The sequence below is a fragment of the Mastomys coucha genome, unplaced genomic scaffold, assembly GCF_008632895.1.
Source record: "Mastomys coucha isolate ucsf_1 unplaced genomic scaffold, UCSF_Mcou_1 pScaffold20, whole genome shotgun sequence".
In the NCBI taxonomy this organism is placed as follows: Eukaryota; Metazoa; Chordata; class Mammalia; order Rodentia; family Muridae; genus Mastomys; species Mastomys coucha.
In genome coordinates this window covers 117326993-117348782 of record NW_022196903.1, presented here as the reverse complement: position 1 = coordinate 117348782, position 21790 = coordinate 117326993, and the positions used below count along the sequence as shown (strand labels likewise).

At 40.7% G+C, this 21790-nt stretch overlaps 2 protein-coding genes and 1 long non-coding RNA gene across 3 annotated transcripts; all 3 read left to right on the top strand.

The window, feature by feature from the left end:
* The first annotated feature begins 5528 nt into the window (after nucleotides 1–5528).
* On the top strand, nucleotides 5529–14557 carry LOC116098332. Its single transcript, XM_031380973.1, has 3 exons — nucleotides 5529–5731; nucleotides 6133–6222; nucleotides 14303–14557. The coding sequence occupies exons 1-3, from the start codon at nucleotides 5590–5592 to the stop codon at nucleotides 14431–14433; spliced, it is 363 nt and encodes a 120-aa protein (XP_031236833.1). The 5' UTR covers nucleotides 5529–5589; the 3' UTR covers nucleotides 14434–14557.
* Nucleotides 12005–13000, top strand: LOC116098333. Its single transcript, XR_004121808.1, has 2 exons — nucleotides 12005–12141; nucleotides 12788–13000. It is a non-coding gene; the product is annotated as an uncharacterized LOC116098333 (long non-coding RNA).
* A 5138-nt stretch (nucleotides 14558–19695) lies between the features above and the next one.
* On the top strand, nucleotides 19696–20218 carry LOC116099562 (histone H3.3-like). Its single transcript, XM_031383331.1, has one exon. The coding sequence runs from the start codon at nucleotides 19777–19779 to the stop codon at nucleotides 20185–20187; it is 411 nt and encodes a 136-aa protein (XP_031239191.1). The 5' UTR covers nucleotides 19696–19776; the 3' UTR covers nucleotides 20188–20218.
* Nucleotides 20219–21790: the final 1572 nt, after the last annotated feature.

Below are 21790 nucleotides of genomic sequence, written 5' to 3'. Positions count from 1 at the left end.
ATAGAAAAAGGCTTGGGACAGACTTGTGATCAAGGAAAAACATTCATTCTAGGTCAGGTCCAAGGATGAGGCCACAGGTGTGCACTATGATAAAGTAAGGCCATGTGAAACTGTTGCCTTGACCTTATAATAAGCTTACAGAATGAAACACTGCTTTGAACTTGCTATTGACATCCTCCTGTAACCCCCCTTTTGGGTAACATTATCTATGAGGTAATTTTTATCCTTACCTAGAAGACTTTTGTGTAAAAAGCTATAAAAAAGCTGAAAGCAAAAATAAAGGTCAGAATAGCCCTTTTCTGCTTCAACCAGTATGTATCTCTCTCTCTCCCTCTCCCTCTCCCTCCTTCCCTCCCCCCTCTCTCCTTTGTTTCCCTCTTTATCTCTCTCTCACTCAGGAAGGGGCCCCTCAGTCAGAGTAAAGAACCCAAGCAACTCCTCTACTGTGTCAGGAATAAATCACCAGAAGCCATCAGCTTTTGGTCCCAGAACATCAAGAGAGAGTTAAAGGTCAGAGGCCGTCAGCCTGTGTCCCACCTCAGTACCTGATTGTCAGATCATGACCCCAGCACTTTTCCAGGTGTAGAATAAAGGAAGGACAATGACAATGGGTAAACACAAGTGTCTCTATTTCTATATCCACATATATTCTACCCAAATGTGTCCATCAGTGGGTGAGGAAGGAAACGAGGTGGCCATTTTTCTGTGTGTGTGGTGTGGTCAGTGGGATCATACACTGTACAGAGGTCAGTCTTGCTGATGCTCTGAACTCCCTGGGAGAAGTCATTAGGGTTTGCCTATCATGTAGGAATAGTTGTAACTTCTATAGATAGCATGGCCAAATTTTCCAGTCCTTTCAATAACAAGAGGCAGAGTGGTTGAATTAGTGTCTTCATATTTTTTTCTGCATAAGTCCTCACAGTTCTTGGGTATTTCTAGAGTATCTCTCAAGCAATATTTCCTATGTGTTTTTGTTGAATTCTCAGTCTTTTTTTTGTCTACCCCCCAATGCTATCTACTGTCTCTCTATTCCATTTCATCTAGAATGTGAATATTTTACCATTTTCTTATTCAAAATCACCATTAAAAGCTTGTGTCATTCACTCAACAGTTTATTCCTGTTTGGTGGTAAAGGGGAAGTAAAAAGGGTTAGAGTCTGAGGGGAGGTGTAAAACGGAGAACATTTACCAAACTGCATGCTATACCACAGCTGTTCTCTCCCAGCCCTTCTACAGTAGACATTTCTCTTTGTGTCTTTTCTTTCTTGTCCTGTGAATTTCTACCTGCCCATCCTAACTTTTTTCTTTTGTTATCTGTTGAAAGGCTTTCATTTCTGCCTTCTACAATCAGTTCTTCTACAGTGTCACAGGAATAGACCTATGATGGGAGAGGAAGCTCGTGAAGTGCTCCCTCCCACAGAGGCAGTGAAGTGCTCCCTCCTACAGAGAGAGTGAAGTAGAACTTTGTCCTCTTGAGATTGTATGTCTTCTTCATGGCCAGAAAACCAGAGGCGTTTTATGCGTCCCTGCAGCCTCTGGTGGGCCACTCCAGCTTCCCCAATTCTCATCTTTGCTGGCTTGGCTCAGCTTGGATCTTAGCTGACCCACCAAACAGGACCTGTGTGTTCTGCCTATTAGGAGTTGGTTCAAAGAGCAAGGCCCAAATTTCAGCGTAGAACCCTTACAAAGATTTGCTACAGAAACAGTTCACGCTGGATTGTAGTTGCAAATAGGCATGTTGTCCCCTGAGCAGCCTTACTGCGAGGAGAATAGACCTAAGTGTAGTAAAGCGGGCGCGTGCCCGACCACTGAAGCACAGCACACAGAGAACACCAATCCTTGCTTCTGCTACATAAAGACCGTCCAGAGTTCTTGCTTCGATGCGAAGCAAGTGTTGTCTTTTAAATTTCCATATAGTGATTTTTTCCTTCCAGCTGCAAGCCACTGTGGATACAAATTTAATATTACATATACAAAAAAAATGGGCTTATTGATGAATAGAAAAATGCCCTGCACCTTCAGTGATATTTGATAGACAGTAACAAAAAGGCCCTTGCTGATCTCCACTTGGCTTAAAGTGGTGGTGTGCAATGCAGATCTTAGATTGCTTTGGAAGATCTACAGTGTATGCAGATTTTACCCTAGGTAGAATGATCACCATTGATCCATCTCAGAAATAAAAGGACACTCAATTTAATTTTAGAATTTGAAATCAACATATTCATTGATGACATCTAATGAAATTTGGGTCCAAACGGACAACTACTTTTTACTGTTTTTAAAATACATCTGCATAAAGTAGGAACTTTTGTTTTCTATGCCACATCTTCCTCTTCCTGCAAGAACATGGAAGTAGCAGAGAATGCTTAGTCTCAAAGTGACCTCTGGATGAGTAGCCATGACAATGGGAATAAATAAGTAACAAATGAGCCTAGTCAGTGTGAACAGTTTTCTTTTTCTTTTGAATGAACTGACATATAGGTTGAGTTGGAGACTGGATAGCAGCGAGTGAGGCAGGGATCATGGGGATTGGGAAGAGTTTACACTGGAGAAATCCAAACTGCATTTGAGGCAAGTTCCGAAATGCAATTATTTTCCATTTTCTTCTACTGCTTGTTCCTCAGTCACAGAAGGCTAAGGCCACCAGCCCAGCGACCAGCTGTGTCCATGACTCTTCACAGAGTTAAACATTACTAGGCTCGAGAAGTTAAATAAAAACAAATTAGAACTGGCATAGTCATAATTAAAAACAAATTATTGAGTTGGAATATAGGTTTACCAGGAAGGCAAAAAGGAATGATAGAGGTGGAAATATCACTGGTGTTCTAAAGGCTATGGAGACAGAGTCTCCCTGTTAGGATCCCAGAAAGAGAGAAACAGACGTTGAGTAAAAATAACAGGAGAGCTCATAGGAACAAATCAGTAAATAACAGTATATTTATATTAATATTATAAAAAAGTAAGTAAGTTAGTAGAAGTAAAAAAAGATATCCTGAGGGCTTAATTTGAAAAGAGCTGCAGATTGCTAGTCAACTAAGAAAAATCAAAAGAATCCCTTTTAGACAAACCAGGGGGAAAATGGAAATGCACCAGAGCAAAATTCCTAGGAAAGGCACATCGTCTGTCTGGAAACCACAGTGGTGAGGGTGGCTTTCCTGGCACCCCATGTGACATGCTCTGGTCTCAGTGTCACCAATATCTAAGTATTTCATAGCTTATCTGATTTCTTCTTCCATCCATGGGTTAAGGGTGTGCTATTTGGTTTCTACAAAGGGTAGATTTTTGACTTGTGCTTCCTAACAAGTTCTAACTCTATCTCACTGTAGCTGGAGAAAATACTGTTGCCCACCCCACTTATTTATAGACTCTGCATCCCAGAGGCCTCTGTGGATGGCCGATACTATTGATAGTACTGAATCCTATGTTCATTTCGAAGCAGCTGAGCTCTGAAACATAACCATGGTTTATTTTTTTTTTTTTTTAAAGACTGCCTTATGGTACTTCCTCTGTGGGCAGCACAGGTTGGTAACTGGAGCAGGGATCATTTGAGTCACCCGGCCCAGATGAGGGTTTTTTTTTTTTTTGCTTGAACACTTAATAGGAGCAACACATCTTTGTTTTGGAAGCAAGAACAAGCTTGTTTTGGTTTTGTTTCCCCTCAGGAGCAAGGGACTTTTTGTCCGTACCCTAAAGGGAAAGGTTGTTCCTCATCAGGATGATGAAACGCATTGCTTCCTATATTAGGAGGATTAGAACAAAACAAGGCACCATGTTTCTCTCCCATCAGCTGCTTGACACCTATTGATGTAAGGATCTCAGTGTAGTCACCCAGGCTCTCTGGTTAGCTCCCAGTGTAGGCCCATGGGACTGTGAGTGGGCCTGTGTTTAATATAACTCAGTGCTTCCAAATAACAAAGGAGCTAGATTAGGGGCATCAAGTTCCTTGGGACAAGTTTGATCTTCACCATCAGGATATGGAAATTCTCCTTGTTTCTTCTTTGCGCATGACTACTTAACAAACTGTGACCAACAGCAACCAACAACCAACCAACCAACTAACAAACCCCCAACAACGAACCAACCAATGGAGCCTTTTCATGCCCTAGCATTTATATATCCCCTAAAAACTCCCTAGATTTCCAAATGTCACACAATCACAGAAACTATCTGCAGCTGGCAAAAGCACACCTCAGCTAGAGCACGAGGCAAATTGTAGTCAGCTGCTGTGGACAGTCTGAAGTAGCCCCATATCTCACACCTGGGATTAAAATGAAAACACACTCTTAAAATATTTTTGTGTTTTTTTTTTTTAAAGAAACCAAATTCCAGAATTCTTACCACCTTGAGTGCCATGGCTTCAATATGTTAATCCACAGGCAACGGTTTGGAAGCCTATTTCCCTTATAACACGAGAAGTGGTCCTTACAGAGAGCCAGGCTAATATCCCTGAGGCAAGAGTGTATTAGGCATTCTGAAAGTAGGTTATTGTAAAGTCAGCCAGCTCCCACCTTTTGCATGCACCCACTGTATTCCTTCTGCAATAGAAGGGCATATCTAAAAAGCCCTCAGCAGAGATGCCTCCCAACCTTGGACTTCCCAGCCTCTAGAACAGGGAGCTGGGGAATTCTTTATTCTTCATCAATTACTCAGGGGTGAGGCTTTTACTTTTGCCCTACTTTCTTTTGGGGATGCTGTCATGGACCAGAAAGCATGTTATAGGTATGTTCAAAGCACCCATTGCATGATAATTCTGTTGAACTCAGAAGGGAGACACCACCCTCATCTTGGAAAATGAAGTGTTTTGTCTCCATTGACCCATGTAATAGGGATAGTCCTATGCCCAGATAGGACACCCATTTCTGGTACACACCAAGGCCGGGAATGACAGGAATTCTAGGAAAGAACATAAAATCTTTCTTGAGGTATATATATTTGGTTTGATTCTCAAATTTCAATGTTAATCTTTTAAGACTAATGCTAGGATTGAGAAATCTAAAGCAATGTGTTAGCTCTCCTTTATGAATATAGATGTTCCAGTGTAATATGATGTACTTCCTGAATATATAGGAAGCTATGTACTTGATTGGTCTGGCCAGGCAACTTATTTTAGGTCATCTAAGAAAACCATGGTAGGAGGTATCTCCTGAGTTAGGATCTCACATCCGTGTAAAATCTGTGTGAGAGGTACAGGTCTGTGATCTCAGTGTGTGCATGTGTGTGTGTGTGTGTGTGTGTGTGTGTGTGTGTATGCATATTTGGGCATCAGTCTAGCTGATAGGACAACTTTCATTGAGCCTGTCTTAATAAAAAAGGTGTAGGACAATAGAGGAAGTCAACTGATGTCAATTTCTGGCCTCACATGTGCATACATGTGCATACACATGCACACACCATATGCATGCACACAAATATTAGGAAAAGAAGCTGTGGTAGGAGGGAGCTATCCCTGTCATAGATAGGATGAAACTTGGCCAATCCCCAACCAGATCCTCATCACACCATTGTCTCTGAAGCTGTGATGTCATAGCTGTGGTTACCTAGGAGGTAAAGAAGCCAAGGCAGAGAATTTTATGTCTTCCCTCCTGTCCAAATGGCAGAGATTGAGCCAGGGGTCAATCTGTTCCCAAATGGCGTCCCTTGGCTCTATGTGGTGTTTGCTATACTCTTTGTATTTTTCCTTTTTGTCATGTTCTCACCTTTTTTGCTTGAGTTAGACCAGCACATCAAGAAATGTAAGTACAATGAGGGGGTGCGACTTAGAGAAAACAGGAACTTTAGTGAGAGATTAGTGTATGGACCTAGCGGGAGCACCTATTTTTCTGTGGGAAACATGAATGTTCTTCTTTTTGTGTGTGTGTGTGTGTGTTCCAAGGTCCCACAGCCCAAGGCTGTGACCCATAGCTCCCAGGTTGTAGGAACTGCAATCCTGTGATAGAAAAGCTCAGAGGGGTATCTGAGCCGGCCTAAGGGATCTATGGCTTATATGCTTGCAGAGGAAGGAGGAGGAACAAGTGTTTGTAAGCCCTGACTTATCTAACTTGGATACTTCAGCACAGAGACATGGGGAGCCCAGGGAACTCTGGACTGTGAGGGAGTCTCTCCAGTGGGCTCTGATGGGGGTGCATTATCTCAGTCTTTCTCAGATGCCGATGTTCTCTGCGCAATGCTTCACATAAGGATAAAGACAATATTAAGATCAAGATGAACCATCTGGGAGGGGCAAGTAAGTACGCTTTGACCTCTGGGAACTCATCAGCCCCACAGTTTATGTGCTCATGAAGGGGATTCTATGCCACATCCTGGCCTTGGTAGGATAGCTTCTGTATTCTACACATAGCCTCTTCTACCAAGTTTGGCCTAAGGGCTCTGAGGCTTTTCTCTAGATAATCTTTTGTTTCTTTTTAAAACAGGCTTGATTCTAAACTCTCATTGACTCTCTTGTTGAACAAAAAGTTTGTTTTGTCACTTATACTTGTGATGTTTCTCTTCCCATGGTATCCTTGTAAGGACAAAAAAAAAAAAAGGTGACTTTTCTACAGAGAGCAATACACTTCCTTCTCTGACAGGGATGAGGAAAGAAGGTCTTCTCAAAGGTACACTATCAGGTAGAAAACCTATGGAATGAAGGTCCATCTTTTCCGGTGATGTCTGGGTGACCTGTTGATCAAATTCATGCAAATATCAGTGACCCTTCTTGCTGTGTCACAGATTCAACCCAGAGCTTCACCTAGGCTAAATGCACACCTCACTACTGAGTTATACCCACAGCCAGTCACCACAGAGCCTGAGGACTATGTGTATTATGGAATTTGTTTCATGACGATCTGCTTTGCCCTCCTCACAACTTCATGACTCCTGTGACATCACAGAGAAGGGACACATTAGATTCTAAATTTCTCTATGACCACCATGTCGGTGGGTCTTGTATATATACCAGTTGATATTCTGTCCACCTTTCTCTCTGGACAGAGAGAAAATTGAAATCTCTGTAAAATATATTATTTTGCTTGGAGATGAACAAGACGGATTGAAAAAATATGTTTCCATGGGAGCACATGATTGGATTTGGATTTTTTTTGTTTAAATCCTTAAGAAGAATCCTTAAGGAGGTGCCATTAAATTAACGAGAGCATAAAATTACAATGAATATATGTAATGCGTTTGGCTTGGTTTAAATGGATTATCTTAGAGCTTGCACAAAGCCCTAACTCCCAGTCACTTGTAAAGAGACCTCTGTTACCTCAGTTCATTCCCCTCACTCCCTCTACTGATGTTCTAGAGGCCCTGGCTACTCTAGAGCTCAAAGTCAGGTGAATACTTCACAGGAGACAAACAGGCAGCTCTGTCTGAAACTTCATGTTCCAGCAATAAGTGAAGGCTATTTCCTCCTCATGACAAGCAAAGAAACCAACTGACCATCTCGGGCCTTCTGTAAGGGAGCAGAGAGTGATGGAGCAAGCGCAGCTATTCTTCCCAAGAGCTCAGAGACTGAGTGACTTTATCTCTCCTGATCTCCAGCTTTCAAAACATTTCTGAGAATTCGCGATACCCTCAGAGGCTGGCTAATCCTGGGCACAGTGGGTTGTGCTGGACTTTTCTTTATTTCCAGTACTGATGTGCACAGGCTAACCTTTTACGAGCCCAGCTCTCATATTTGAAAGTTAGTTCTTTGGATGGTCAGCTACGCTTTGTGCTAGGATTATGTATAAACTGAAGTGTGGGGGAATCTAAGGAGTTGCTCAAATGTGGACATGGTAGTGGCATTATCCTATGATGCCAGTGTCTCATATAAGACTGATATTTTTAAAATGTTGTTTCTTGGGTTGGATGGGGTGAGAATTTTCCCAGATTTCCTTTTCAAAAACATCATGTTTATGCATTTGGGTGTTTTGTTTTCATCAAGTCTATGTACTGCATGTATGCAGTGTCCATAGAGGCCAGAAGCGGCATCTGATCCCAAAGAACTAGAGGAAAAAAGGGATGTTTGCCAAGTGCTGGGGATGAGATCTAGGTCCCCCGCAGAAACATCCAGTGTCTTTAACCTCTGGACTACCCTCCCAGCCCCATTTTCTCATAAGGTCATAAGAATCTTTGTGCTAAAAGAACTGGAGCTGCCATGCCGGCTATGATGCTTTTGACTCTCCGATGAGAAACTTTGTATCTATACAACAAAGGGGAGGCTCTATGAATCTATTCAGGGACAATCTGTAAACACCAGGATCATCTATGTAGATCCTTTTGGGAGTCAGGAAGAAAATAACAAAATTGCAGAGGGATAATATCCTGAACGTGTTTTTCTCCCTTCCATTTCTTATGTATCACATCTTGAGAAATAATTTCTTGTAGCAAGTACTTACCAAGCCATAGGAGGTCAAAGGTCCCATTCTGACATAACTGCCCAGTTTGAGGATGCGCAAGAAATAGTTAACTTTCATACATTATTTCCACTTCTACAGTAGGTGCTTTCTAATATGGCCATTCTGCTAAGTCATGGCTGTAACTGAGCACCTTTCCTGTTCTTCCAGAATGTCTTCTGATGTCACCAGGGAGAGGAGTTATGGGAGGATAGAGAGATGGGTTAGGAAAAAATCCTTCCCTGTTTGTGAGGGTAGCAAGAGAGCCCAGAGCCTCTGAGATCTGTACCCCTGGGACACTGGTCTAAAATTGTCTGAGCTAATAAGAGTCACCTGTGGCATTGAACTCCTGCCAAGAGAGGGTTCTGAGATACCCTCCTTCCTATGCCAACAGGATGGCAATAAATATCTTGAGATTCTCAGAATAGTACTTAGGTATGAGGAAAATTTTAGTGGGGTTTCTGTCCCTTTTCAATCAATTGCTTTTATTTACCACATATTTGATTTAATTTCCTGTTTCCAGAAGAAATCCTAGGTGAATTAATGACATCTTTTGTTCCAGAACCACATATGGAATTGTTCTTCCAGGGGGAGAGATCAGCTGTTCTATGACTCAGCAAATTCTGGACCCAGGGCTAAAGATTCCTTCTCTATGTTTAAGATAGTCACTCAGAAACATTGCTGGAATGTTCCAAAATGTGTTTCCCAGTTCCACTGTTGTCTGAGGCCGTAATCTTCTGCAATCATAGAGTAGGATGTGGCTTCATGGAGCTAGATGCATAAGGAAAGGGATTGCCATAGGCTTTATCCACCAAAGCACCAAATATCAAATTTCTATTAACTATATAAAATACACAATATGATCAGCTTAAACAAATAAAAATATTTTGGTTCATCATTTGAGAAGTTCTAATCCATGATAAGTTAGCCTTCAGCTTTTTGATGCAATGTACCATACAGAAACAGACAATGGAGCAAGATTGATGGTATTAGGACAAGGCAGCAACAGAGAGAGCCTAGGAGAAAATGGCTAATTGCTGCTAACTGTCAAAGTCAAAGAGATTCTCTTTTATGCCACAGGAGAAAAAAAATCTGGAAATGGAAATTATAGGAATGAGCTACTATGTCCATCTTAATCCAAATCTTTTTGTTGTTGCTATTCAAGAGAAAATAGAGTAAATAAAAACAGACCTATTAGTTATTAGTAATGATAAGTAAGAACACTCGGCAATGTTTCATATTTCCATCACTAAACATACATTTTTATCTCAATACATTCAAAATTATTTAAGCAATCTTCAGAGTCTAGGATGAAGATGGTAAGACCCATAGAGAACCCTTTTCTCTGTGTCTATCCGCTGAAGCCTGAAGTTACTTGGGAGACCATTTCCTCTTGGTTATTGGTTTAATTATTGTCTTTCCTAATATCCCATAAAGAAAAATATAATATCCCATAAAAATATCCCATTTTCCAGTAATTTAGTTCTAAGATGATCTTTGACATTTCTGTCTGGAATTTTTCTTCCTCTCACAGAACTTTGGGCACATTTGAATTTTTAGTGTCATGGTGGTAGTAACCTTTTTGTGTTTTGAGGAAATACATGCAAAACTACATACAGTCTTCCTGAACAACAAGCCTCGGGAGCAGGCAGAGGCTGTGTAGGTAGATAATTATTTGTTTCTGGGTCTTCACTGTTCTCTTTTGGGAAGGCTGAGCTGAGAACAATAAGATTTTTGTGTGTCTTGGGAAGTGGTGCAGAGACGGAGCCATCTGGGGGCTGGCAATCTCTGGGAAAAGTCACCTGAAGCTTAGGGCAATTTCTAATATAAAAGCTGTCAGTAGAAACAAGGACATTTGGGGCTGGTGAGATGGCTCAGCTGGCCAAAGCACTCAAAGCACTTAGAACCATAAGCCTGACATCCTGGAGCCCAAGTAAAAGTGGAAGAAACACAACTTCACTAACACATCCTTTGGCCTTCACATACATACTGTAACATGCTTGTGCCTGTGCTCACATATGCAGAACACACACACACACACACACACACACACACACACATACATGGGAGGGAGAGAGAGAGAGAGAGAGAGAGAGAGAGAGAGAGAGAGAGAGAGAGAGAGAGAGAGAGAGAGAGAGGAAATGAGGAAACCAAGTTGATCTAAATTCTTGGGACAATGTTATCTGGGTTTGTGTAGGAGGCAAGGAATATATTTTTGCACGAAGAAAGCTCAAAATGTTGGCTCATTACCAGGTGGCATTACTTAACCCTTTGGCTGTATTCCAACTCTGCTTTGCCTGTTTTGGTGATGTACAGAGGAGCACATTACCTCATACTGTTCAGTGCCAAAGACAGCATAGCCCCCTATTGATACATAAGACCAAGGGGACATTAATGCAATCGATGGCACACATGCTTCTGATGACAGATCATCTAAACAGAGAATACAAGAATGTCTAGGAAGGCTGTGGAAATTCTCTTCAGGAACATTGCTTCTTCTAGTGTCTCTATAGTCTGACTCCTGAGCTGAGGACGGTGGGGCAGTATTTTCTGCATAGAGATCTTATTTCATTGGAGGAACACGTAATATTTCTGGATGGGCTATTTCTGGCTCTTGTTAAGTTCACATAGTCTAGTGCTTTGGTAGTTGGGGGTTCTTATAGAACTGAAGCTTATTGTTCTTATCTAATATTTTCTTCGTTGGCCTAGGTCCGTGTATTAGTTGCCTTGCTGTTGCTGTGATAAAACACTGTAACAAAAGTCAAGCTGAGGAAAAGAGTTCACCTTGGCTTATGGTTCCGGAAGGATGAGTCCACACTGTATCAGGAGGCAAGAACAGGAAGCTGAGAGCGCTCTTCTCAACCACAAGTAGGAAGCTGAGAAAGTAAACAAGATACAGAGCTAGACTGAGAGCCAACCCCCTGAGACACACTTCTTCCAGCAAGGCCATACCACTCTAGAGATAGTGCCACAACCCGGGGGACATTCTCATTTAAATCAGGACACTCCACCGGTATGACTGTGAATGAAGCTGTGACTTCATCACCAGACAGATCCATGATGAGTGGTACCAGATCAGTGGCCCAACTGGGCAAAAAGCATTTCTCATACCCATTATCATCTTGTGTGAGTTGAAACCAGAAACCAATTGGTACTTGATGTGGCCTTCTGAATATTCACATCTTACATATGATCCATCCTTTTCCTCATTTTTTTTTTCTTGTTCACTTAGGCTGGTTAAACATGTGAAAAATATCTATGTGAAACCTAAGAGAACTTATGTAGGCAATTAAAATGAAAGGGTTTTAAAAAATATGATTTTAACACATGTTGTGAGAAAAGCTTTGCTCAGTGAATTGTAAGGTCTTCTAATGACCTTTGACTAAGGGTTCTTATAAACTATACACATGGCAGAATTGTCTGAGGAGACATAAATAATGACTGGGCTAGGAAGAGCATTTGTGGTATGTGCATAGACAGTAATTCATTTGGAGCCTGGGTGAACTGAAACTACTGCCCCAGGGTAAGGTACTCTGGGTCAAGTTTTCTTCCACACAATCCTAGCCTAGGAAAAGTTAATATGTATTTGAGCTGAGGTTTATAAAATAACTAGAATATTTTGGATGACTACATATTTGAATTTGAGGACATATTAACCCAAAGAAAGAATAATACTTATTGTACCCTTGCCTAACTAAAAACGAATATGGTGGTTTTAATTTTAGACAACCAGCATGTTACATCTAATGGTATTACAGAATAAGAGAGAGGATACTGTAATTGGAGGGGTAAGTGAACAACCTCAAACTTCTCATGAAGTTGCAGGAAGTCCCAGTCAATTGCACAAAGACCCCTCCCCTGGTTCAGTGAATTTCCCACCTCCTCCCCTTAATGTTGTTAAGGTCAGTTTTTGCTCCTAGAATCCGAAGTCAGAAGTGTGAGGGATGGCATCAGAATCTGATCAAGTGAGCACCTCTGTCTCTACTTCCTATTCCAGTGATGAACAAAGGGTATCTCTGTCGTGAAGTCTAAAGAAACAGTTTTATATTTATGACTGGGCTGGATGGTTTTATATCAACTTGATACCAGCTAAAGTCATCAGAGAGGAGGGAACTTCAATTAAGAAAATGCCTTTGTAAGACTGGGCTGTCAGCAAGCCTATAGGACATTTTCTTCATTAGTGATGGGATGGGGGAGGGCCTAGTCCATTGTAGGTGGGGCTATCTCTGGGCAGGTGGTCCTGGGTTCTATGAGAAATCAGGCTGAGCCAGCCATGGGAAGCAAGTCAGTAAGCAGTACTTCTCCATGGCCTCTGCATCAGCTCCTGCCTCCGGATTCCTGCCCTGCTTGAGTTCCTGTCCCAACTTCCTTTGATGATGATGTGGAAAGCCTAAGCCAAATAAAAATTTATTTTTATTTCCTTTCCTCTCACAGTTGCTTTGACCATGCTGTTGGGCTACAGCAACAGTTACCCAAACCAAGACAACGACTTTCTGTAAATGTGAGAGGAAGGTGAAGTGGATCTAGCTTTTTGTCAAGAGTTCAGAAGCTAATGGACCTTTCCCTCTTTTGAAAGCCTGATGACTCTACCTGTTGCGGAGAATCAATGTAGACACTAAAATATTTGCATTTTTATGACACATTGTACTTGATGGTCACCGTGTTTATTCTTAAGATTTATTTTATTTATATTTGTGTGCATGTGTGCATGTGGAGGAGGCCAGAAGAGGGCATCATATGGAGCAGGAATTACATTTGGTCATGAGTTGCTGATTAAGGGTGCTACAAACTTGTGATTGTTTGAATGAAAATGACCCTCATAGGTGGCCTTGTTGTTGGAAGTGTCACAGGGGTGGGCTTTGAGGAGGTTTCAAATGCTCAAGCCAGGCCTAGTGGCTCACTGTCTCTTCCTGCTGCCTGCCAATGCAGATGTAGAACTCTCAGCTCCTCCAGGACCATGTCTGCCTGTGCACTGCCATGCTTCCTACCATGATGATAATGGACTAAACCTGTAAGCCAGCCTTAATGAAATCTTTCCTTCCTAAGAGTTGCTATGGTCACAGTGTCTCTTCATAGCAACAGAAATCCTAACTTAGACAGAGCGAGATTCTGGTAATTTGGGAGAGCAGCACGTGCTCTAATCCAGAGCCATCTTTCTCAGGCTCTGCCTTTTAATAATCTAGAATCGCCTTCTCCTCCTTGGAGGCGGAGCCTCACTATGTGAACCAGGATGACCTTGAACTACGAAGATCAGCCTGCCTCAGCCTCCTGTGTTCTGGGATTAAATGCATGCATTATCCACAGGCTAGAATGTATTAAAAAAACAAATATAATGAATTATATGTCAGGTGTGAGGGGAACCTATTCCAGGATTTTTTTTTCACTCTTCTTCTTTCCCCTACCCTCTAGTAAAAGCACAAAGTTAAGGACAACAGATAAAATAAGCTCTATCTTTTAAGTTACGTAATTTTACAATTCTCTTTTGTTCTTCAATAAGATGGGAGTGATTCTGCCGGGGGAATCCTTATTGCTGATTTGGGATATAGGCTACCAAGATGTGATGATCCATACAAAACCTTTGAGACATCAGAAGGGGTTCTTACAGAAAGACTTAGCCTACATTTGTCAGTAACTGACCTGGGACTTTATTTGACTTCCTCTCCATTTCTGGTAAAATCATCCTATTTAAATATTTTGAAGTGAAATTCTCCATTTTCTGTTTTCATGTCTTCTGGTTGTGCAGAGAGTTCAATATCTACCATACTTGACAGTAATCTCATGTGATCTTTTCCAGATTGTACAACACCTGTGATGTGTTTTTATTCTAATATAAATGCTTTGAGCTTTTCGCTGATGTTTGGGAATGTTTGCGATTGGAGTCCCTTGAAACTGTTTGTTTTCTGTCATTTTGCTTCACTTGCAGTGGAGTCATAAGTTCTTATGTTTCAGGATGTCTCCTTCAGGACCGTGGGAGAGAAGCTCCAAGAAGAGAGGCAGCTGGTGGGAGAGAAGACAGCTCAGTTGTGGTGGAGATAGTAGGAGAGAGGACCCAAGAAGTCTGCCCAGTGACAGCAGTTTGAGGTGACCACATCTGTGAGGTGTTGTGACAGGGATGTCACAGAAAGGTGCTTCTAGCGTCCTCAAACTCATTATTTGTACTTAAGAGAATGTGATAATAAAGATTTTGAGCGTCTCAGAAATGAACAGTTCTTTGTTGAACTTCTATCATTCTTTTTTTTCATGCCATGAAATCAAACCCCTAATAACACCTGTGCTGTGGAAATAAAGTCTTAGGAAGTGACCTGTAATTTTTTTCCCCCACAAACAATATTTAGTTTTAAGAACATAGCTTTTAAAAGGAAGAGGTACCTTCAGCTACATGCTGTGCTTTTAATTTTCCTGGAAGCGAGTTGCAGCTTTGTGGCTGTTAATCAATGAAGGTCTAACAGAAATAGTTATGCTAAATTATGTTACCAGTGGATAGAAGAAAAGCTTTCTTTGTCCTGGAAATGGCTCCAAATGAGATGAACTTAGAAGATCTGCTTGGGAGAAGTGAGGGAAATACTTTTCTGGCCAGGATTCTTAGTATGTCTTGTGGAGCAGAGGCTGGCTGTACCCCTATTTGGTCTTTTGTAAGTGATCTGTGCTGTCTTTTTCTCCTCAACACTTTTTATAATAATCTAATAGATAACCCTACACTGCTGAACAAGGGATTCAGGAAAAAAGTCTTAGCAACAAAATCTTGTACTGTTCACATTTCAAAATAGCATGTGTGCATGTGTGTGTGTGTGTGTGTGTGTGTGTGTGTGTGAATGCGCGGGCACACACACACATCTGCTTACCACCCATATGAGCATCACATACATGCAGCTACCCAGAAAGGCCAGAAGAAGTCATAAGATCTCCTGGAGCTGGATTTACAATTGGTTGTGAGACACTCAATACCAGGTCTGGGAACAGAACCTCAATTTCTAAAAGCTGCAAGTGCTGTTAATAGCTGAGTCATCTCCCAAGTGCCCACCATGCTTTAAGACAGGGTGGTTCACAGCTGCCTATGCCCAGCTAGTTGGCCCATGACCTTCCAAAGATTTTTCTGTCTCCATCTCTCTTTTTGTGGTAGAAATGCTGGGCTTCTGTACATGCTCTACCATGTCTGGACAATGGTGGGTTCTGGTGATACAAATTCAGGTCCTTACTCTTCCGTGGCAAGTGCTTTACCCACTGAGCCATATCCCCAGCCCTACTTCTCTTTAGACAGCAGTCTTATTTGGTAGTAGTAGACAACAGGTCCCTTATCTCATCTGTATTAGTCAGGGTTCTCTAGAGGAACAGAATGGTATGAATATATTTGGCTTGATTAGAAGGACTTATGGGCTGTGGTCCAGCCAGTCCATCATTGGCTATCTATCAACAGAAGGTCCGAGGATCCAGTAGTTTAGTATATGAGGCTGGACATTTCAGTTGGTCATCAGTGTATGTCAAAATCTCAATGTAGGCTCTAATGCCCGTAAAGAAATGGACTTGCAATCGAGATTGAGAACAAACAGGGAAAGAAAACAAGCTTCCTTCTTCCATGTCCTTTATGTAGGCTGCACACAGAAGGTGTGGCCCAGATTATAAGTGGATTTTCCCAAACACAAAAGATCTGGATTAAAGGTGTGTCTTCCCACATCAAAGATACAGATTAGAAGTGAATCTTCCTGCTTCAAACAATTTGTGTATACAGAAATCCCTCACAGGTGTGCCAGGTTCCTTTAGGGTTTTAGATGGTTCCAGATGTAGTCAAGCAGACAGCCAAGAGTAGCCATCATGGCATGGCATCTGGACTTTCTTTTCTTTTCTTTTTTTAATTTTTTTTTTTTAAAGTTTTCGAGACAGGGTTTCTCTGTGTAGCCCTGGCTGTCCTGGGACTCACTCTGTAGACCAGGCTGGCCTTGAACTCAGAGATCCGCCTGCCTCTGCCTCCCAAGTGCTGGGATTAAAGGCAGGCATCTGGATTTTCTACTCATCTTGTCAATCATGTGTATCTGTTCCAGAGAACAACAAAGAACCCGGCTGTGTTGGGAAGTGACCACATCTTAACTGTTTGCTGGTGACAGTAATCACAGGCTTACACTTAGCTGTAAGGAATTGGAGGTATATGGACGATGCATATACTCATTAAAAAGATGACTCCTTGCAAGAATAGGACAGAATATTGATATGATAAAATAATCTTTTCTATAAGGAAGGGAAAGGATCTGCATGTATGACACTGGATTTCCTAGGACACGTCTGTCACATGTCATTCATCAGTGGCCATCCTTGGTTCAGACTGCAGTATAGCATTTAACATATTCTGCTAAATGAATCAAACTGCCTGCATTTCATTCTCTGTTCATTGTTGATAAGCCTGGAGACCTTCGCCAAATTATTTTTCTGAGCCGTGGATTTCAGCTACTATAACTGAGAGTTCTAACTGTGCCTGCTTTGTAGAGTTACTGACCTGTATGTAAAGTGGAGTATACAAAGGACTTGGGAACAGGATTGTTGTAGTTTGAGTGGAAGATTGGGATTTGGACATGTGCTCCATGGTGGGTGGCACTGTTCAGGGAGTGGAAGAGATGTGGCTCTGATGGATGTAGTTTTGGGGGGTGGGGTGGTGACATGTGTTGAGAGTTGAATGTCTTACGCCACTCCTGATTTGCTCTCTCTGTTTCCTGCTTTGGTTGAGGATTTGAACTCTTACCTTCCCATTCTGGGCACCGTGCCTGCCCACTGCAATCCTGCCTGCCATGATGGACTTTATAGAAGAAAGTTCAAGTTCAACCCTTCTATAAGTTGCCTTGGCCATGGTGTTTTTTTGTTTTTGTTTTTGTTTTTGTTTTTTTTTTAATCACAGTCACAGAGACACATTGAATACAAGGACTTTCAAATATAAAAGAGTTTGGTACTCAGGTTAGAGGAAGGCTTATGAACTCTCACAAAATGATAGTCTAAGCCCTTGTTATTGCTTGCCTGTTTCCAAGTAAAATTCTATCTTTAGACTTGATGTTTTGAGACAAAATGTTTAGATTCTTAAGGTAATTAATAGCCAGAGCATTCCCACAATCCTTTCATGTGACTACCTCCCATTTTAACATTTTACATAATCGTGCTGTTCCTCGAAAGCAGGTGACATAGGCTTAATATTATCCCAAGCTATAGGTATGCTCTTTTCACTCAAAGAATCCATTTATTTCCTCTGCTTTCCCTGGATTTTTTATCCATTCTTAGTTTAAATCACTGTTTCTAGGGCTATAGATTTGTGTCGTATATGTTTTGATAAAAAAAAAAAACCCAAAACAACCCTGATATTTACAGGTTGAATACCATTGCCTACATATTATAAAGCCTGAGAATAAATTGTTCTATTAGAAACAGTGACATATTTGCTCATATTTAGCATGTTACTAACTAGAACACTCAATTCATTTTCACATAAAGATGTTATGTTCTGTACTATCAGCAACATATTGCAGTAATAACTTGAATGTAATTGATAAAGAAATATCAATTACAATGAACAAGTTTCAAGATATTTCACCCCACATACTTATGTTTCTATGTCTTCAATCTTAGACCATATATGGGCAATGGTAATTCTTAGACAGTTCCTGAGATTTGAATGGCTTACTGATAAATAATTTGTAACTTTGCAATACAACAGATGAACTGTCTAAGAATTACAATTCACAGACCACATGAAGCAAGAAGAAGGAAGACCAAAGCATGGACACTTCCATCCTTCTTAGAAGGGGGAACAAAATACCCATGGAAGAAGTTACAAAGAAAAAGTGTGGAGCAGAGACTGAAGGAATGACAATACAGAAACTGCCCCACCTGGGGATCCATCTCATATACAGTCACCAAACCCAGACACTATTGTGGATGCCAACAAGTGTTTGATGACAGTAGCCTGATACAGCTGTCTCCTGAGAGGCTTTGCCAGTTCCTGACAAATACAGAAGTGGATGCTCACAGCCATCCATTGGACTGAACACAGGATCCCCAATAAAGGAGCTAGAGAAAGAACCCAAGGAGCTGAAGGGGTTTGCAGCCCCAAAAGGGCTCATACATGGTGATGTGTGTGTATATGTTTGTGTGTATGTATATGTCTGTGTGTCTCTCTGTGTGTATAACAACAGGAAAAGCATATTAATAGCAGGAAAGTTTCCTCACATGTAATTTCTTCAGTCTTGCTTAGAAGGACAAATCCATGTTGACTTTCCAGTCCATGGTGAAACCTCCCAGAAGGCCACCTGCTAGTTCTTAGCTTCTCCTAGATGTCTCTTGACACCTTTCATACTAACAGCCAAGAGCTTGCAGAGATAGGAGTTCCAAGGATCATTGTGGAAGAGAAGGCAGAAAGGTTGTAAGAGCCAGAAAGAGTATATCTGTAGGGAAGCAGTACTTGTCAGACATGACAGGGTTCCTGAATACATAAGCCCACAGAGGCATGCACTAGATCAAGCCAGATCAAGCCAGACAAAATCCCAGCATGGATGGGGGACATGATCACAAACTCTCACTAGCTAGAAGCCATTACCAGTTGATGGTTTCTGAAGAGGAAGAGTGGGGTTTATCTGTTTGTTATTTTCAGGTGTGTGGTCCTGATAGGCTGCCCATGTTATGACAGATGGCCCTGTATTGATATGCATACAGGCAGCATTAAGGGAACTCTGTGGGCTAAAAAAAAATGCAAGTTGGGAGAAAAAAATTGTTGGAAGGACAGAGAGGAGGAGTTGCAGGGGGAAGAAATTGGTGGTAGACTTGATTAAAACACGTGATATTCTCAAATAATAAATGATTTTAATAAACAAATAGAGCAATAAGAAAATTAGTAAAAGCTTAAAAATGAACTTTCATATGTAATCAAATTTAATATTAATATTGTCTGATTTCCCCTCAAAATCATTTCTACATTTCTGAATCTCTCATACTGTTAAAGTTCACTCATTTTCTGAATATATTATGTATATAGTATATGTGTATTTTTCTCTCATGAAAAAATAACTTTTTTTTAAAAGATTTATTGTTATATGTAAGTGCAATGTAGCTGTCTTCAGACACACGAGAAGATGGCGTCAGATCTCATTACGGATGGTTGTGAGTCACCATGTGGTTGCTGGGATTTGAACTCAATGACCTTCGGAAGAGCAGTTGGTGCTCTTACCTGCTGAGCCATCTCACCAGCCCGAAAAAATAACTTATTCATCTATTTTTCTTTTTTGATTTAAGTTTTATTGCATTATGATGAGAAAAGTTACATGATTTTAATTTATCTGAATTTGTTAACATTTAAAAACATATTTTAAGCCGCCGCTCTCTCACGCCAGCGCCGCCTCTCGCTCGCCGAGCTCCAGCTGAAGCAGAAGGGGGGTAAGTAAGGAGATGCCCATACCATGGCTCGTACAAAGCAGACTGCCCGCAAATCCACCGGTGGTAAAGCACCCAGGAAACAACTGGCTACAAAAGCCGCTCGCAAGAGTGTGCCCTCTACTGGAGGGGTGAAGAAACCTCATCGTTACAGGCCTGGTACTGTGGCACTCCATGAAATCAGAAGCTATCAGAAGTCTACTGAACTTCTGATTCGCAAGCTCCCCTTTCAGCGTCTGGTGCGAGAAATTGCTCAGGACTTCAAAACAGATCTGCGCTTCCAGAGTGCAGCTATTGGTGCTTTGCAGGAGGCAAGTGAGGCCTATCTGGTTAGCCTTTTTGAAGATACCAACCTGTGTGCTATCCATGCCAAACGTGTAACAATTATGCCAAAAGATATCCAGCTAGCACGCCGCATACGCGGAGAACGTGCTTAAAAGTCCACTATGAGGGGAAACATTTCATTCTCAAAAAAAATTTTTTTTTCCTCTTCTTCCTGTTATCAGTAGTTCTGAATGTTAGATATTTTTTCCATGGGGTCAAAGGTACCTAAGTATATGATTGGAAACATAGGGGACAGAATCAGGTATTGGCAGTATCTCCACGTTCATTTGTGTGTGAATTTTTAATATAAATGCAAGTTGTAAAGCATTAATGCAAGCAAAATGTTTCAGTGAACACATTTCAATGGTTCAACTTTATAACAATTATAAATAAACCTGTTAAAAATTTCTGGACAATGCCAAAAAAAACCCCATATTTTAAGTAAATAGAATTAAATCACATTCTTGTTTCCCTTTTGCACCCCAACTCCTCCCAGAGACCCTCTTCAATTCCTACAATATCTTTTTTTGTCATATTCTTTAAAATTTATACAATATTGTAATAAAAATGAGTATTATAAAAGTTGTTTGACATAAAACAATCAATTGAACAGTCTTATGTAGATGTTTTTCTACAGCAATACTGGAAATACAGATGTATTTCTCAATATAAATCTTAAATAACTCCAAACATATTAACTGTATATTTCAAAATAATACATCACTACTAGTATTTTCTTAAATGGACATAAATATATAGTCTTTTTGTTTGTTTGTTTTGTATTTAGTAGAACTTAAAATCTTGGTTCTTACTGTGGTACAAGCCCAAAATAAGAACAATTTTTAGATATTGGATTTCATTGCAATAAGGCTGTACTTCAATGACCCTCACATCACTAAAGGATTTTTCCTCCATCGTAGCTAAGCTGAGAGTTGACAGTTCTACTGCTCCAAGGAATGAATTGTAGGCATGATTTTTGGATACAGACTTCCTGCTATGGTCAAAGCTATTTGACTTGAGTGATTGTCTTCATTCTCAGCCCTCAGAGAATAGGTTGCATTCATTTAAGAAATGGTGTGTGTATTAAGATTGTCTACCCATAAAGTCATTCACCAACTGTTTCAATGAACAATGGCTCTGCTTGGAGGGTGGCACAGACATTAGGTGAGGGTAAGAATCTGATTCATTGGCTGTGATAACTTGGAAAAGAATTCATCTCAGAGAAAGAGTAACTTATAAAGTCTCCATCTTCAAACTTGATACAATAGTTATAAACCTCTAGCAAAACATTCAGTTTCATTCTTTGTTGTTCTCTTATAACCCACCTCCCAAGTTAATTGTCTATGTTTCTTTTGGCTGTATAAATACTTTTTTAAATATGTAAGCTGTTCTGAAAACCACAAGATAGTATAAAAACATGAAATAAACAATACTACTAATAGGCTGAGATAGGAGAAGCAAGATTTCAAGACCATTACGTTGTACACAGCAAGACACTGTCACATACAAACAAGCTGAAAGTGTATATGGATTGTACAATATTGGACCTATTTTTCCAATTACCAAATTAGAGAGACCATTGGATGACAGTCAGCATATTTCTAATTCCTCATATTTTTGGATTTCAATCGATTAGGATGTGTTGGTAATATTAATTTTTATATTAAGATATTAAGAAAAAGTAATTGTTACTTCCTGTTTTTTTTTTTTTTTTTT

Coding starts and splice junctions, on each gene's coding strand:
- LOC116098332 (XM_031380973.1), top strand. CDS start 5,590: ATGGCAGAGATTGAGCCAGGGGTCAATCTGTTCCCAAATGGCGTCCCT. Junction 5,732..6,132: donor AGACCAGCACATCAAGAAAT/GTAAGTACAATG, acceptor GCATTATCTCAG/TCTTTCTCAGATGCCGATGT. Junction 6,223..14,302: donor GAACCATCTGGGAGGGGCAA/GTAAGTACGCTT, acceptor CTTATGTTTCAG/GATGTCTCCTTCAGGACCGT.
- LOC116099562 (XM_031383331.1), top strand. CDS start 19,777: ATGGCTCGTACAAAGCAGACTGCCCGCAAATCCACCGGTGGTAAAGCA.